A 19,515-nucleotide genomic window follows, 5' to 3' on the forward strand; every position below is an offset into this window, starting at 1 on the left:
TACACGACGTATCTCTGGATCTTTAATCGTCTTCGTCGCCAACATCATTGAAATAATAATTATATTAATTTTCTAATTGGCAGGCGCATTGGAAATAGAGTTAACAAGAGTTACAAATTCCCAAATGCTTACGAACCTGCAAAATAGAGAGCGTGAAAAATTCTTTATATACAAATCAATACGAATAAAGACGTATATATGATGATTGTAATAAAGACAGAGGGATGGTTGTCGATGGTTTTCAGAATTCGAAGAAAACTGTTCGTTGCGGAGGAGTTAATAGAGCCGGAGAATAGAGCGGACGGATACTCGACAATGATACTATCTCTCTAAGTGCTGAATTATTTATGAATTACGTACGTGAGTCGAAGAGAGGCGAAGATCCGAGACGAAGACATTGATGAGAATTTATAAAGTAGCATAGGGAATGTTTTACGATAACGGCACATAAATATTCTTAGCCACAACATTTAACTTTATCATCGCAACAAACTTCAATTTCATAGCCGATTAAAGTGGAACAAACAAAGTATTATTCGGTAATCGGGGCCAGGCAACTGATGCGCTAAGATATAATTCATCGGGGAATGAGACTGTCCGTGAATTTTATTCCAGCCGATCCTATTCCAACTGCATTAGTTCTCTAATTTTCTTTCAGCGGGACTTCAAACGAATCGTTTCCTTTTTTACGTATGCATTTTGCAAAACAATAAAATACAACAATTACAATGTCAAAAATGGGAACTGCTATTAATCACCGGGAGATAGCGAGACATCGGCACCAGTGATTATATTCGTCACCAGCGAATTTCAATTTACATTCGATCGCGCTCGACAGCGGCACCACCGTAAAATGATTTCGGCTCGCTCCTCCTCCTTCCATCCCCCACCCCCCCCCCCCGACCCCTCCACCCTCGTCGTCCCAGCCGGCATTATTCGGCATTAAAATGAACGAGGCGCGTAAGGGCGAAAGTTATTTCGCTGCGGGATGCAGGACCGAGCATGGCGGGAGTAAAAAACGATAGCTGCGGCAGTCGATTAAGCTCGACGGAAAGCGAGAGGAAGGGCGGGGAGGGCGATAAACCAGAGGCACGGAGATCAAAAGAGTCGTTGATCCGGGAGGACGTGGGTGGGCGGAGAATGACGAGGCCAGTGGCGATCGCATCTCTTTGGCCACCTTCGTGACAATTAGGGGGGAGGGAGGGCCAAGGAGGCCTCGCGCGTCCGACTACGTGACAGCGATCCTCGGGCGAGGTCGGTTAACCACTTGCGCAGAGAGGCCTGAAACGAGAGAGGGTCTATCGATCTCCGGTGCGACCTCTCCTCCAACGTGAATATGCTCGCCGCCTGGCTCACTCCCGCCGAGCTCACTTCCATCTTCTTCTTCTTCTTCTTCTTCTTCTACTTCTTCTTTTCTTCTTTTTTTATTAGCATAATGTGCTCTCGTGGTTTCACCCTGTGCCGCTCTCTTCGAGGGCGCGTCTTTATTCCTTATGTTCTCGTCTCCCCCTTCTTCGTTTCGACGTCTCTTACTAGCGAGTGCATTCCCACGTGCGAGAAGGACTCCCGTCTTTTTCATTTTCTTAATTAAATTTAACGGATCTCTGTTGGGTGATTGACGAGGGGAGGGGGGATGCTTAAGCGTGACATCTAAGACTCGTGGCGCCGATAATCGACTATTTCATCGATCGAGTTGAACTAATGGATCTCAGATGCCGTCGCAGTTTTAATAATTGAAGCTCGTGCATATTTTTCCGGCTTCACATGCGCTCACAGCCCCTCTCGTAAAATTATACAAAGCTCGAGATTTTTCGTGTTCGTTCGTCAGACGTGAAGAATTGCGAGCAATTTCGCGTTATTAGGTTAACCTACTTATTTAGGAGCAAAATTAGTAGCTCGCGCTTTCTCTCTCTCTCTCTCTCTCTCTCTCTCTCTCTCTTTCTCTCTCTCTTTGTTTTGTTTGGTTTCTTTTTTTCGTTCTAAGAAGAAATTTGCCGATAATTTTGCCAAAGTTCAACGTGCAATAAGCGTTTTTAAATTATCACGTTTAATTTTGACGGCTTGAATTATTGAAATTAAGTAGCGACATTTGGATTATTGTACCGGCAATTGACACGTAAGAAAATATTATACTTTCCATATTTCACTGTGATAAAGTTAATGAATGTGCCCGACTCATGAAAATTTCCTTAATGACGTAATTAAATGGGTTTATTCGAAAGAAACGGTTATTATTTGAAGTGTGTGTTACTCGCATGAATAATATATGTCGTGTATGAGAGTTTTATGCTATTAATCAAATTAGAAGATAAAATATTCAAAACATTCCGTTTTAATGTCACGTAAATTGGTATGTTTATTTGCTATCTATACGAAGAGAAAAGTTTATCGTTATTTCCATTCGCCGCGTATGTCTAATGCATAATTCGAATTGAAAAATGTCAGATTTAAACTGTTTTCTCGAAACTTTATATGAATTTTGAAATGTTAACTTGCTATTTTTTTATCCGTGTTGGTACGCACGAATGGCGCGTCAATTACAATATAATACTACTTTGAAAAATACTATTAATAAAATATATTTCCATATTAAAATAACCGTATCTTTCGATTGTTTGCAATTATCGAAAAATCATTATTCACAGTATTGATCTTAATCTTTGTGTAAAGTGAGTTTGAATTAAACGCAATTTCGTCATTTCAATAATGAAAATGACATGATATAACGTAATTCTTCCATATACATGAGAGAATATTTTTTCGACATAATATTTGCATATCATAATTCATTAGAAAAAATTGTTTCTTTCTGTCTTGTATTCCTTGGTATATTATTCTCGAATTTCTCTACACGAGAAAACATCCATAAACTTATATTCGTATTCTGCGTACACGTGTTCACTACTTCTAGCGAATGCATATCTTATATGCTCGTAAAAATGTATTCAATAGTAATAATTTACAAGCCAATAGCTATATAAAGATAAAATGTTCCTCTAAATAAGATGAATCGCTAGTATAAACTATCGTTAATCAATATTTATATTGATATTATCTAGATCGATCTTTATTAGCTCGATCGATGAATTGAGAAGTAATTTTTTTCTTTTTAGGATGGCAACTAAATTGTAAGAATTTAGTTGAAAAATTCAAAAAGTACTGCGTGACATAGAAATTTTATGAAGATATTGTATGAAGAATTTTTGTCGATACGAAAATCTCATACAACAACGCTACAACCTTGGGGCCAACACCGAACCGAAATATGAAAACTAAATTATATATTAAGTTGTTCAAAACACCAGTGAAGATATAATTTCGGTGATTCAGTAATTTTTTTATGCCATCCCAAAATATATTAGTAGCAAAAGTCACTTGGAGCAATATATTTTATAATATTACATAAAATTACATGTACAAAAATATTTATTTTAAATAATGATATTATTTTATATTTATAATATTAATACTTATGATATTTATGGCAGTTTCTTATAATATATCATTTTCATTTTCTTACTGTTTTGAAAAGAAAAAAAGTGTAAGATCATTGTAAATGCTTATCAATACAAAAAAAAAAGAAGCGGTCGAAAATAATTGCAAGGTTCTCGTGAAAACTAATTTCTCATTGAATGTGGACTAATTTACAGGAAAAAAACAAATATTATTAACACGAAAGCATTGCTGTTTACCTCTGTTTCCAAAGCCAACAGAGCCATTTGCAAATCATCATCTATGTTCCTTACTTCAACATCATCTCTCAAACAATACTTGACTACGTCTCTCTTATCATTTGTCCTCCATCCGTCGGCGCCGTCATTTGCCAGCCGACATTTCTTGTTCGCTTGCCTGTGCCTCTGGCTCAACGTGGTCCCACGCGCACACGCACACAGGGACGTCCGTTCACTCTCGGCCTCTCACTACTAACTGGCCTGTCTGCGCCGACTATTACTACTGGGTCATGAATATCTGCCAGCGTCTTTCTCATTACTCATTGAGCAAACGAATACGGGACGACGACGACGACGACGACGACGACGACGACGACGACGAGTACTTGGGGCTTTTCACCCTATTCCACAAAATCATCGACCCTTGCCTTTTACAGCTTCGCCGCTTTTGTCCTTATACGACATTCAGACTAGCCGGTCTCTTAATTCTTCGACGCCAGACTTATGCGACCATTCCCCTACGTCAATAACACTTACCCAACTCTCAGACTCTGCCGAACTTTATCCGCGATCGCACGAACAAACGGCACTATTTCTTTTATCTCCGCATTTTTTTCTCTGATTGCCGGAACTACGATGTAATACATAAATTATCGTTCAATTATGCCACGATTTCACGTTGCATCATCCGACCAAATTTTATCGATATCGTGATAAAGTCAACGATACCAGGTGAATAAGTGTCCGAAGCATCAAAGCGCAATTGACAAAGTTTAAAGTAACTCCATCGTAAACTACTACCTGGCAAACTATCCCGAGCAATGTACACAAAGTGCAAATACGCAGAGGCGATGCGCCGATGAGTTACGAGACTGCACGCGGTTTTTCCATAATCCGCGACGTAAGAGTAACGATGATGGCTCAATGCTCAAAACCACGTAAACGTCACGAGTGGAAAGCGCCGGGGTCTGCAATTACTTCCTCGCGCTGGCAAATCGCTTAGTTTCGATCCGCGACTCTCATCCTTTGATAATCAAACGCTCGAGTGTCCGACGCAGGACTACGAGTTTCCCCTGTAATGGCATTGCCGACACGCGACCCAATTCGAATTTCCCTCACGGAAATTCAAACTTGCCTAGTGACGATATAGTGTTCTAATGGACGGACGGACACCCTCGTAACTTTATTCGTCCAAGTTCGTTATGTTTATTTATTTTACGCAGAGCATTATTTCCCTCGGCACTTTAATTTTCCAACGTGAGTACAAATTTTGGAGCGAAAATTTTATTAAAAGTGCAGCTTTACAGGCTTATAATTACACTCACGCTGGCAGGTATAATTCACTTAACGAATGGTATTGTTCAGTTTTTAAGTATAAATGATAATTGGTCTGATGATGTATTACAACATGCCTGAAGCACTGATTTAAAGGGCTTCCAATCTTATGCGCGCGCGCGCACTCCTACACTTACGTAAATACACACTCGTCTTAACATAGAATAAAGTAATGAAATTTGTTAACATGGAATATGAGGCAAATGACAGGTAAACTAACAAAAATTAATATACTATTATTAATTTATGAAACAATGTATAATTATGTGTTAAATTCGTTTGAGCGAAGATATAGTTTTAAAAATTTTTATCCAATCTTAAAAATATATAATATTTAAGAATAAAATTTTCTAAAGATAATTATGCGCATTAAGATAATTTTCATTATAGCAATTGACAATAATACAAAAATTAAAAATCTTTAAAATGATCATTAAAAGAATTTCAATAATGAAGGTTCGAATTTTTCAAAGTCAACGAAGATAAATTTAATAAACATTAGTAGAAATTTTTCTACAAATTTAAAGATAATGTAAATAAAGCACAATATTACTATTTTTTGTTATTTATTAATATCAATAGTTTTTGGTTTTATATATATAAATATTTATTTTTCTTTAAAAGAATTTTTTTTTCCATACAGATATAAAACTTTAAAAGTTGGAATAATTTATAGACTTGGAATCAAGATGACCTTAAACTTTTGAGAACATCAAAGCATATATCAAACCAATATTACTTAAACTTTATATTTCTGTAGCTTCTCTGATGATTGATTATAAATATGAAGTTAGAATTTTCTATTTTCAAGTGATAAATCGCATCTGTGATAATATTTAAAATTATTTCAAACATGAAAGATGTAATAAAAAAATTACTTGTATTATTTTAGCTGAATACCGACATCCCATTTTTATTTTTTTATTTTTTTATTGTTTTTTTATTTTTGTTTGTTTTTACTGATATCAATATAATTTGTTGTCACTTAGTCATTACAGACAAATGGCACTAACAAAATTTATATTAAAAATATTGGCATGAAAACATCGTTTAGTATTGTAATTGGCAACATATTTAGATTGCTTTTCATTTGCTCCTGTGATGATAATTAAATTGAAAAGTATAATCGGTGAAAAATCAAAAAGATAATAAAAAAGGGAGCAAAATCTGTCATTTTGTAAGGTTCAATTAGTCCTTTTATAGAATTATGTCGTATTTACTCAGTGACTAACACTGATCTATCCATAAGTCAATAACCATTAATTTAGTTTAAAAAGCATCGGCCTCACATTCCCATGGATCTGCGTTAGAGTAAGGAGAAACGAATGTAGAAAAGATGTTGTCGGTGCACTCATTGATAGGATAATGGACGATTGGTCAACTCGTAGTTTTCACTTTTACTGGATTTTCATTGCCCCCGCTTGGCCAGTGATCCATCCGTATGTTTCGTACAATTACCGAGTGAACTAACTGATCGACGATGGATTCCCTATCTATCATTCATCTGCTCCATCTGCTAATCTTATTGGAATGCAATTTACTTCGTGCACTGCTGATTGATATAATTATAGATTTATTTGGATGTTATGTGAAATCATTTGATAGATCGATCGTTCGATTAACCGAATTGTAGAATTATACCAAGGATCGTGTTCTATATTGTTCCTAATAGTGACTTTTAGGGCATTAATGTATACAAGTTCACATACACATTAATCTCACAATTGTGCTTTATGAATGCGGGTAAATTTTTAATTTATTCATTACGATAGACTGTATATTCTTAGTAATATATTATAATTATGTCAAAAGCATGCTATCTGAAAAGTTAAGCAATAAATTTTAGAGGAAATTTGATATATGCATGGAAGCCATACATAGCTCTTGTATAAAAATCCTTATTATCAATCTATTCATTATTATTTCAGGCTACGATTATTTCCTATAAAATACAATTTGTCGGAGAATTAATTCTTCCTCTACAATTGAATATATACATCTAAATGATCGATAGTTGGAATTAAATAAAAAATGAATATTTCCATAAATATATCCGTTAATATTTTTTGCGCTTAATGTTTAAAAAAAAAATAAAATAAATAGCATTATCGAGGAAATTGTATAAGAGGACGAAAGGAGTTAGTTAATAACTCAAATTATTTATTAAAGTGATTATAAATAAAAACTCATCGGTCATTTTGGCACTCGTGTGGATAAAAATCGATATTTTTAATTTATCTTTTCGATGCTCTGAACAATCAGACTACGAAATTCTTAAATTTCATCATTGGAAAAAAAGATGACAAAACCCTTTAAAACATTATAGGTGATCTATTGAAGAACATATTTTTATCACGGCTCATCTACATATCCATTAAATTTACAATAAAAATGCCTTTCATAAATTATTAAACATGCATTGCAATACAATTATTTAAAAATAGACAATATATGTAAATTTAAAAATCAATGTTCTCGCCAACCTCTCATATATATTGATGGATTCTTTTTATTTTTCCAAATATCAAAATTTTATTAAACTATCTCGCAACATATAAAAGCGTAATATAAAATGAAGCCATATATTAGAGCAGCTAATAAACTATGAAGATGTTGCCAAAGGATAATGGCGGGAGGAGGAAGGGCAGGCGTAACTCCTTCTTATCTAGGCCGCTCGTTGGTCCAACTTAGTAAAAGTGTCGTAAGTAGCGTACGAAGTGCAACACATGCATTTCCACGTCGGCATGCAGATATGTATGAAGAGGAGAGCAGGAGATTAAACGATAAGGGACGAGAGAGAGAGAGAGAGAGAGGGGGGGGGGATTAAGTAAAGAAGGAAACTCTGAGGAACTAACCTTGTTTCACTTACTATTACCAGCGAGAAACTTGAAATGGCAATTTCACATTGCGATTTCATAAATTCGAGAAGCGCCTCTCTCTTCGTCTCCACCGCCTATCCTCTTCGTTCTCTCTCCAACACTTCAAGACATTTATCCCTATCTCATTTCGGGGTTATAATTATTTCATGTACAGCTGTTTCCTATAAAATACAAGTTCTTTGGGAATTTATGCAAACTCTATCTCTTTTTGACCTTATGCAGATTATATAGAAATGTACGGTTATTGTTGACATATACTGCGAGAAAATTATTCAAACATTGTAAGTTGCACGTTGACGCTTGTTGACCTTTTACATTATTTCATCTCATCATCAACTTAATTTGTTTATTTTACTCCACAACTATGCCTGGTAAATCATTGGAATATTCATTGATCTTTGCGAAATACTTACGCGCGAAATATTATTGAAATTGGATATTTTGAGAAATCTTTAAAATTCTCTTGTTCGCTTGAAACTTTACTTACTTGAAGTGCATTATATATAACTAAGGAGTAACATAAAAAAGAAAATATAAGAAAATATACAGACAATTATATTACGCTGTACCTTTTACGCCGCAAAATAAAAATTTTTCAATTTTTTACTTTAATACATAAGTAATTAAAAAAATATATGAACAGATAAAAGTTATTAAGAATTCAAATATTTTATTACATTATGACATATTTGTTAATCTCTAAATTGTAATGAATAATAATGTTGAATAATTAATTTACTAGAAAAAGTGAACTAATTTTATTGACTCATTTTTAATCAGCGTATCAACTTTATTTTATTTTATAAATGAACGTTTATTATCGCATCGTTCCGCTATTTACCATAATTTTATAAAGAAATTTTTTTTTAAAAAAATTCCGATTTTGTTATTATAATAAATAAACATTAATACACTGTTAATTTTCAAATGTTATTATAAAATCATTATGAATTTATGCCAAAAGTGTCCCGAAGAATTAGTTCAAGTTTTCAATTCAATTAGTCGCTATAATATACTAAACTTACTTAAAATATTAATATTTAACAGAATTCGTTCGATCAATAATGATTGATTTAGTCAATCAAATAATATTAATCGGATTGAATATTAAGCATTCGCACATGTGCAGACAATTTTTTCTCATTTTGTCAATAAATCGACAAAATAATATGAACCTTTTGATCAAATTGTAAAATCAACGAAAATGATAATCAAATTAATCATATTATATTCTTCGTTTATAATTCGTTTATAATATATAAATTCATGTTAGCTAAAATTAGAACAAAAAAGTTTCGATGGAAGATTATAATATAGTCATGAATGCATATAAAGGAATTTTTTGAGATTTTTTTTACCTATTCATCAACTATTTTTACATATAAAAACTTATATATATATAGATGATTTCCCAAGAAAGCATCTGGGAAAAAAACTTAATATACATGTGCGTATTATTGAAGCAAATCTTCTTTCATGCATTCAAAAGTGCAAAATTCTGAAATAGCAAAGAGAAAGAGGTATAAAGTAATTTCTCCTAATAACCTTACCAATGAATAATTCAGAAAGGTTTTCGTTAAAAAATTTTCATTTACTTCTTATATGTAGATAATAAGATAGATAGACACATAGAGAGAGAGAGAGAGAGAGAGAGAGAGAGAGAGAGAGAGAGGAGAAGAATAACAAAATAACAAAAAGCTCATAGAAAAGCCAGGATATTTGCTATCAAGATCGATTTTAATACGCCAATGAAAAATCGTGAGACGCATTGTAAATTTTATGCAATACAACACGATTTTTTTCGTAACTCACTCTAATATACAAAATCATACATTTTTTTATATAACAAATTGTAGAATATTGTACGTTTTTGTTGACAATTAAATTATTTTAACTTTTCTTCATTAAACTTTTAAAAGCTGCATTTGGTAGCAATAGAAATATTTAACTATATAACTGCATAAATATTAATATTTTACCACAATTATTAACAATTATAATACAACTGTATTCTTCAGGAAAAAAGTTGTGTTTGAATTTGCGTGAAAAAAATATAATTTTATTTAATGAAAAAATAATCTATCACAATATGATGAAAATAGTACTATCAACATTCTATTAATTAATAATAACTTACGAGTTTTGAACAACAATATTTAATGATAACGAACTTCAATCATAGTCATCTTTGCTTTATTTTTGCATTAAAAATGTATTTGGAAATTTCTATCATGGAATTCCGTTTTAGAATATGAATAATTCAATGTAATTTTTAAAAATCATTTATCGCACTTAACAGCTTAGTATTAATCTAAGTTTTGATACGTAAACTAAAAAATTCTTAATGTACAGCGTAATTTTACCTTTCAAGTATAAAAACTCGTCGACATAGTGAAAACATTGAAAATGGTTATCATTTGATCTTTAATATTCTAATTTCTCTTTATAATGTATAATACTATTTTACAAGTTAAAGTTCGTTTTCGTTCTTGTATTTTTCTTTGTAATTATTAAAAAAAAAAAATAATAATAATAATAGAAATATCTCATTCGGCTTAGATCGATAATATCATGAGAAACGGTAAACATGCTATACGATAAACACAAAGCGTCATCCCTTGATCTTTTGACAATTAATTTTAATTTAACTTTGAGCTACGATCAAACAAGAAATAAACATAAATTGCCCTATAATTATTATAATCATTACTATATTTCAATTGTCCTACGTTATATTTTCAGCTAATGAACATTGCCATCATGATAATAAGATATCATCTCGGGAACACTGCCTTTTTTGGGAAACCCAAGCTTTTTTAATTATATCGAAAGAACCTTATGGCCGACTCGAATAATACTACGTTAACTAAAAATACGCTTTAATACGTTTAAACAAAGTAAATGTATTTAGTGCCTCGTTCCTTGCGTAATTACTCTGGGCGAGAAAGGTCGTCGGCCGAGCGGTAATACAATTTCGTAGTCAAACGCCTAGGCGAAAGGAATCGAGGACAAAAGTAAAGGGCTGCATCGTGGGCCTGAAAAACAATGTCAAACTGATTCCGTGCGTATTTCGTCTTGTTGAAGCTAAACAAGAGAAAGGCAAATTGAACATATCATATATATTAAATTTGAAAATGAATAAAATTACGACAAATGGCCATTTGGTTCTGATGATGAAGCATTCAAGCCATTGATTTCGATCCATTGGATTCTAATACTTTTTCTTTAGTTTTCTTTTATGTGACTTTATATTATTGATGTGATTGTGTTGAAATATGTTTTCGTTAACTTGAGCGTAAAGGATCGGTTTTCCTTTACAAAATGTCCATATTCTTGGATTATTCTTTTACGGCGAGTATAATTTCAATGCTATTAAAATTTAATATTGTACTTCAAAGAATTCTTTTTTCTAGAATGACAAATACTCTCGCAAAGCTAATTGTAAAAATTCTTTGATGCTCATTGTTATAGGAATCCTCTCGCATGACAAAGTAATTTCAATTGATGTAAGGGGATACTTTTTTATTCTGAATTGACTTTATTTTTTGCTTTGAAAAGGTGAAGATTCGGTAAAAAAAAATTGTTTGATTAAACATTTCTTTATGTATTCAAAGATTATTTAATACTTTAAAATATATTTTTTAACGAATAAATTCTTTATAAATATATATATATATATATAAATATTTAATTTAAGTCGTGAGGTGGATTATTAAATTTCCACATTTATGCAAAATTTTTTTAATTAGTATTTATCACAATTATGATAGTTGTATTGCTTATAGATGTAGCGATATTCTAGAATTCTAAAATTTAGAATTTGTTACTCAATATATATTGTTATATCGTAGCGTTATTTAATTACTATTAATTGTAATGTAATTATAGATTAGAATGCAATTTGAAGCTATAAATATGGAGAATCGCAAGTTGAGATGTTGCCATTCGTTTTCAACATGCAAAATATTGCAATTGACAAAGCGTTAATTTCACACGTACGTGTGTGGGGGCGTGATTGGAAGCCAAGTAACGCTGAAAATGAAATATCTACGGTTAAAAAGAAGATGAGAATAGAATAGAGTGAGGACTTGTAGAAGCTTAGGCCCCTCTTCAAGTCGCTTTATCAAGTTAACAGAAACTTTCTCGAGTGGCTCCTTGACTCTCTTGCTATTAATCCGAAATTCCGGGTTCTTGTGAATAAGAGAGAAAGAGAAAGGGTAGATTGGCCGTTGGGATGGAGAAGCAAGACGTGACTTGCTGATTGTCTGGTCCGTTGTTGTAATTCTACGCACATGAGAGTGAGTTTGTTGTTACGAGGAGCCACTCGAAAATTCATCACTATGGCCTTTCGGAGCTCCTCTGTAGCCAGAAGCCAAAAGCCTTTGCGCTGATAATTTATTTTTTCCAATTTTTCCCTTTCATTATTATTATGTGCGGCATTTGGTGGCGAGTGTGAGGATGTAAATGGAAAATGAGGAAAGGAAATAGCAGCATTTGTAAATAAGGAAACTTTAGACGACGAACAAGGTTATTTTTCATCGATCTGCCTTTAATTCCACAAGCCCAGTGACTTAAAATGTCAATCTTCCCAGCAATTGATTCTTAAAACGAGTTTTAATATTGCTTTTAACCGTTTTTTATTTTTTTTTTTTTTTATAAACTGAAGGTCAATGATTGTAATTATATTTAACTTATTTATTTATAAAATGCCAAATCCAAGAGAATGTTAGGAAGTTGAGGTTTGATTGTGAGCAGCATTGGCCTAATTATGAAATCTCTACCAAGTATCAATAACATTTGCTTTATTGATGTTTGAATGAAAACAAAAAATACAAAAATATCTTAATACCCATAAGTAGTAAAAGAAATTTAATATAAAAAATGATTAAAATAAAAATAAAATTCTTAAATCAATACGTCCCTTGTTGGAACATTAATGCGTAGATCTCTGTGTTTGAATTCGTTCATATTCATTAAAAGCAAAAATGACGTCTATTTTCATGTATTAACGTGATAAATTAATTGCTTAATTATAAAAATATATTTCTATTTTCTCTAATGACTTTAGAATTTTCAATAACATTTTGTCGTAAAAACGCCTACTATCCTATTTATGAAGTGAAATTTTATACACATTTTTAATAACTTTATAATTTTTCGGCTACTGAAATATTTAAAAAGTTTGCCGAGCAAAAAGCACGATAAAGTTATCTATTAAGTTAATGCGATTTATTAAACTTTAATTTAAACCATTGAAACAAGTTTAGTATAATGCCAGTCACAATACTAATGTAGCGACGCTTTTTAAAAAGTTAAATTACCTCAAGCTTCCAATACATTTAAGTTAAAAAGCATGGACTGAGCCAGCTAATAATACAAAATAACAGTGTATTACGTGCGATTGTGAAAGTGAAATAACTGATTATTAATTTCTTGATTTTTTTTTCTATTAATTATGCATTTCCATGGAGACATTTTCCATTAAAAAAAAAAAAAGAAAAAAAAAGAAAAGAAAAAAAGAAAAGAAAAAAAAGAAGAAAAAAAAACCATTTTATGCATACAGACATCGCAGAGCTTAGTCTGAATTAATGTCGGTAATATTTTTTTAGATTCTTATGCTATAAATCGTGTAAATAAATAAGATAATTGTGTTGATATTGATTAAATAAACTGGAGAAGTAGCGTTCGTTAAAAATAAAAAGACTCAAAGAGCCAATGAACGTCGTTGTGCGCTGGTGCTGGTAATAATCATAATATAATACCTTAAAATGCACGATTTAAAAATAAATAAAAGTAATAGATTTTTCAATGTATCCAGTAAGCTCCGAACATAATATACGAGATGAAAGTTGCAGTCACGTCTTCAGCGCTGAAAAATACTCTACCCTAGAAAATATGCGAATTTTCATCTCCCACGCATACGAGGGCGTGAATAAAAATTTATTATTAAAAGACTCTTTTTCGTCTCTCTCTCTCTCTCTCTCTCTCTCTCTCTCTCTCTTTATCTATCTATCTATCTATCTATCTATCTATCTCTCTCCTCACTATTCTGATCCACCGAAAAGCTCTAAATTTTCGGTCGGATGATGGCAAGTTATCGCCTACCGTTCGTTCCTTTTCTCGTCGGCGTAATCTTCGCGCTCGTTGCGCACGAAAAGAGTGACGGAGTTAAGGCGGTGGTAAAACGAGCCAAAGGAAAGAAAATCTTTGGTCTGTCGCTTCTTTGTGTCCGCTGTCTTGGCAAATCATCCACTATCCATCTAAAGATCCTTCCATAAAGATCCAATGTCTAAAGTGCAGTCGACGATATCGAGGAAGTCGTCGATGACGGAGCGAGAGATAGAAAGAAGAGCGCAACAAGTTTGAGATCGGACAATGCGCAATGGCGTTCGGATGATTGCTGTTTGGGATTCAAAGACCACGCTACGTTTAGTGCTTGGATATTTCTTTTTCCTGTTACATTTTCGTTTTCTTTTTATGTACGTAGTAGGAGTTCCAGCCCTTCCGAGTATTCGTCTTATACATTGGCGAACGTTCACTTCCTCCTTTCGTTGTCTTGCTTCTTTTATTCTCGACTCGTTGTCCAGCTCAAGAGATCCGAGCTCACTGGTCAAGGATGAAAGAGTTTAGGCTATTCCTTAATCGATCGACTTTCAAATCCGATTTCTCTTTTATCGGGTCTGAGGATTGTATGAAGCAGAATAAATCAAGCGAGATGAAATAATCGTAAAATTCTGAATGTAATCGTTTCTGATTATTCTTTCTATCGATAAGAATACGCTAAGTGTAAGACACTTAATCAGTCGATATTATACTTTCATTTTCATTAGTGTAAATTAGTGAATTAGTTTGCAGATTAATTATTATAATTTTATGTTACACGTGATATTCATTTTGGAGGAATTTCAAATAATAAAGAGCGAAACGGGTAGCTTCAATTTTAATTTAATACACCGAATAAATTCAAAATACAGATGTTTTAAGACCAATGTAGAAAAGACTTTAGCTTCATGTAATTACTTCTGTGCAACAGAATAAAATTAAAGTTAAATATAAATTGATATATCACTTTCAACTTAAATTTCATATTACTTTAATACAATTAAACTAGCCGTTTAAATCTCAAAATTACCTGTAAATTTCATGTGCTCTCTATGAAATAATTAACAGGATTTATTTAAGTTATGAATGAGAAATTTTTGTTCCTAGACACATTAAATTAACGATGTAATAAAAGCATATATTTTCGAATACTCTATAATGATAGAAAAAGCTATCGACGTAATTATATTGGCCAATATCGGAGAAGTTTTACGAAATTGTTGTCATTATGTTGTTATAAATTTCAATTGAATGTATATTGCAATTGGAAAAATTTAATTGCAAAAGCTTTACTTTGCATCATAATTGTAAATTTACCAACTCGCATTAATAAATAAATACTCATGAATAGATAAATAATTAAATAAATTATAGCCGTATCTGGACAATTAATTATTTTACTGAAATATTGTAGACATTAATTATAAACGTATTTCACGTATTTCAATCTTTTAGTTATATTATAAGGATAATTTGCCATTGCGTTTCCGAAAATTATTGTTAAAGTGATAAACAACGATCTAGCTACATCGCACGCTGCAATTTTTTAGAATTAAAATTGAAAAGATCAAAGTTCTATGTAACTATTTGACAATTCTCAAGACATAAACTTCAAGACGCGTGTAATTAATTTTTATAATGCAAAGTATTTGAACATTAAAGCGTATTCATTACAAAAGAGCCATAGCACTGGATATGTTTCATTATCAATTATATCCACTCTAGATTAAGTGAAAGATACCATATCACACACAAACGCACGCATTACGCGCGCAAACTATACTACACACTAATCGGCTGAGAAATATAAAATAAAAAAATTTCCCGTTCCTTCTGCATGTTAACGCGCATTTTGACTTTGGAATTCGAGTTCGGACAAATCAGCACACGGCGACACAAATCCGACAAAAGTGACCACTTTGCATTAGCGCCGTCTTCTCTATCTTATTAAAGAAAGGTCGAAAAGTCTTTAAAAAATATATAATAAATCTGTTGCAGGCGAAACTGCGCGTAATGGTGGAGGAGAACGCGGCTACGGGGCTTCGGCTCGACGGCGAACTGGAGAAGTCGAGGGCCGATTGCGGGCCCGGGCTGCGAGCCATCAACAACAACAACAACAACAACAACAACAATAACAGCAGCAGTCTAAACAGCAATAGCAGTAGCAATAATGGGGGTGGGGGCAACGGGGGCGGGGGCAGCAGCAGTAGCGCGAGCAGCACTAGCGGCTCGACGCCCTCGAGTAGCAGCAGCGCCCCGCCCGGGCAGAACTCGTCTTCGAGCGCGAGCGGCCCGGACGGGGGCAGTCCCTCGACCCCCCGGGAGCAGATGCATCTCCTGCAGCACGAGGAGTCTATGGCCAAACGACTCAGCGCCGGGAGCAGTCCATTCGACAAGCGAAGCTCCCTCAGCGACAAGAGCGTCAGCCCCGTGGATAGGAAGGAGGTACCGAGTCCCGTGGACAGGAGAGCCAGTCCCATCGGTAAGTAGCGACTGTCATGGATATTCCCACAAGCCTTTCTCACGCCCATGGTCGAACTTTGAATTCCTCGCTATCCATGTCCATTTTAAATTCCATGGGCGCGGAAATTGTCGCCGCTACCGTCGAGACGCAAATGTATCAAACTTGGGAAAGATCGTAGGAGGTACCTATTAGGCTATTGTAAGATCAGTCGAACAAAAAAAAGAAAAACAATGTAGCGAAAGAAAAAGAAGGAAAATTTTGGCTAAGCCAATTTTTCAATCTTACATTATGATTAAATAGAATATGCAGTTGAATACAGTTGAATGCCATTGAAATACAATTAGTTAGCGATTGTATAAATTTCTCGAGGACGATGTCGATTGAGGTAGAAATTCAGATTGTTGTTTTACCACTTGAAAATTGCATAACCAATATCAACATAAAATATAGAGTTCCTCATGTTTAAATTTATTCCGATGCAAATTGAATATCTGGGCGCTAAAGAAGTCGGACTCGTATGAATAAATTTCACGACAAACTCACCCATCCCTACGCTCCAACCAACCTCTACACTTTCGCTGAACCACGTCGTCGTCGTCGCCGTGGCCGTCCTTGTCAAAAACTACTACTCAACCGCTATTAAACAGTCTAGAAATTACGTAGCTTCCAGAGTCTTAACTTCGATCTCCTAATTTGCAATAAATTTATGCGCGAAAAACTCTCATTGGCGTAATATTGTCGATAAAGAAAAAAAATGATCTTGCAAAGCAGTCTGCAACGAATGATCCACCACCAGTTTCCAATATAATCCTGTTTATACGCGCCTCCAGGTATTGACGCGAATGCACCGGAAATTAATATGTCCGCCGCTGTTGGAGGATGAAAAAACAAAGCGAAGCAGCCCATCTAATCGGCTATGCGTTTCCTTCCTTTCCAGAGACACGCAACGGCTCGCCAACGTGCGCGAGTCCTGGCGAGCGGATCAATGGCCGCAGACCATACACCGCCCTGGAGAAGACGCGTCTGGGCGGCTCCGGGGGCAGCGCGGACTCGCGCTCGGGAAGCGCGAGTCCCGTGGGCCCGCGACCCTTCTTCCAGCGCTCGAGTCACGAACGGCTGCGTATCACGACCCTCAGGCCCTTGGGCAAGGAGCCACCCGAGTACCAACCGGATATCAAGGATTTCGTCGACGGGGACGCGAGGGGAGCCGAGGAGGAGAACGAGCCACCTGGGCCCGCACCCAGTAGCAGGCCCTGCTCACCCGGAAATCCACTAGGTTGGCGCTGGCGCACGCTATCAAGTTGGTGGACGCCTTGCTCGCTCAAAGGCGTTTCTCTCTCGCATGAACTTAATTTTAGCTAAAAATTCCGGATCTCCCCACGTCTCCAACGTCCACCTAACCAGCTCCTCTCTCTCTCTCTCTCTCTCTCTCTCTCTCTCTCTATCGATCTTTTTCCATCTCTTTCTCACTCTCTCATTGTCGGTGTCCGATTTATGCCCATCCGACTTGTTAATCCGGACGGTGCGCGGCTCGCTTCGCTATCCTGGGATTTACTTGATTCAAAGTCGATTGCCCGTGAAATGTGGAAAGGTGCGCGGTGGCCCGCTCGCGAGCCCCTTTCACCACTCATTTCGAGTTTAACGATAAAGCGCTCGGGCGAGTCGATACGGATCTTCCAAGCTAAAGATCCTTTCACGATTTCAACATTTTTCATCGTTCATTCATCGGCTTTGCTTAATCAGTTTAGTTGCATGAATAATTAATACTCGGAGGCTCTTTGGCTTGCTTGGTTGGGCGAAGCAAACGTCCCCGTAAAGAGTTGCATGCAGATCGAATTATTCAATGAGTTTCGGTTTATGAGCGCTCTTTTTATTTAAATTTCGAGTCCCGAGTTTGTCGCGGTCCGCTCGTGAGGGCTTTGGCTTAACGGGAAGTGGCCAGCCAAGCTCAGCCAAGCGCGTTAACGGCCTAACGATGAGAAGTGAATAAATTGGGAGCGCGTTAACGGCCGATGAGTTAACGATGAGAACAAATTGGGAGCTCCGAATATTATGTGGACTCGAGTTTTCATCTAACAGTCTCCATGTCATTAAAAAGAAAAAACAAAAAAACAAAAACAAAAGAAAGAAGAATCGATCGCTTTGTCCGACAATGCGTTTATTCGATAAACTGGCTGCGGTGAGCAGTGAACACTGTGAGTGGCTTTGTCACTCGCGATGAAATATGTATTGTTCGGTCGCGTACCGTCTCTCACCCACGAGGAAAATCAAGCGACGCACTCTTGGCATAAGCGAGTCGAGCATCGGTTCCTCGCAATCGCTAACTGAAATTGCATGTGAATATCGAGCCAACCATCCGAGTATAAATCTACCTGATCTCGTTAGCGATGGGCGACCCGGTGGTGGCCTCTCGACTCTCGAACCTTCACGGTGGCGGCCACGGCGTCGAGTTGGCGTCGACACGGCGACTACGGCTGGAGAACGAGCGGCTCGTAGCGGAGGTCGCGAGGCTGCGTCGACTCCTGCTGAGTGGCGCCTCGCGCGGCGAGGTCGGGGCCGACGACGCCGTAATCGAGGACGAGGCCCGCTATGTCGCCCTCGAGATGGAGCTGCAGCACACGCGCGAGGCCCTACACGCCCTCAAAGCCGACCGCAAAAGACTCCGGGCCGAGAAGTTCGACCTGCTCAACCAGATGAAGGCGCTGTACGGCACCCTGGAGGATAAGGAGCGCGAGCTCAGGGATTTCATACGGAACTACGAGCAGGTAGGTGGTCGCACGAGCTCAAAGGGCTCGCGTATCTCAGTCCCCTCGCGGTGGTAAAAATTCGTGTTACGATGCCTTTTATATTAATGGAGAACGACCGATCATAAGTACCAACTTTAAGCAATAGATGGATTGGATCTGTTTCTCTTTGAAATTTGAGTGGAATCGAACGAGGATCGTGATAGTCCTGATCGAGTGTTAATGTTGCGTTCAATTCCATTCGTTTTTTACTCGATCACTGCATAAACACACTATATATATATATATATATATATATATATATATATATATATATATAG

The 19,515-nt window shown here is 35.7% G+C and overlaps 1 protein-coding gene across 1 annotated transcript in view; it reads left to right on the forward strand.

Annotated features, from left to right (window-relative positions):
• The window catches only part of Liprin-gamma (liprin protein kazrin), a 165,851-nt gene that overhangs the window by 111,441 nt on the left and 34,895 nt on the right, over positions 1-19,515 (forward strand). The window contains 4 exon segments of the mRNA XM_011501912.1: positions 15,986-16,482; positions 16,821-16,836; positions 17,391-17,751; positions 18,837-19,216. Coding sequence (XP_011500214.1) covers positions 15,986-16,482; positions 16,821-16,836; positions 17,391-17,751; positions 18,837-19,216 — 1,254 coding nt within the window.

This window comes from Ceratosolen solmsi, unplaced genomic scaffold (genome assembly GCF_000503995.2).
Source record: "Ceratosolen solmsi marchali unplaced genomic scaffold, CerSol_1.0 scaffold23, whole genome shotgun sequence".
NCBI classification, from domain to species: domain Eukaryota; kingdom Metazoa; phylum Arthropoda; class Insecta; order Hymenoptera; family Agaonidae; genus Ceratosolen; species Ceratosolen solmsi.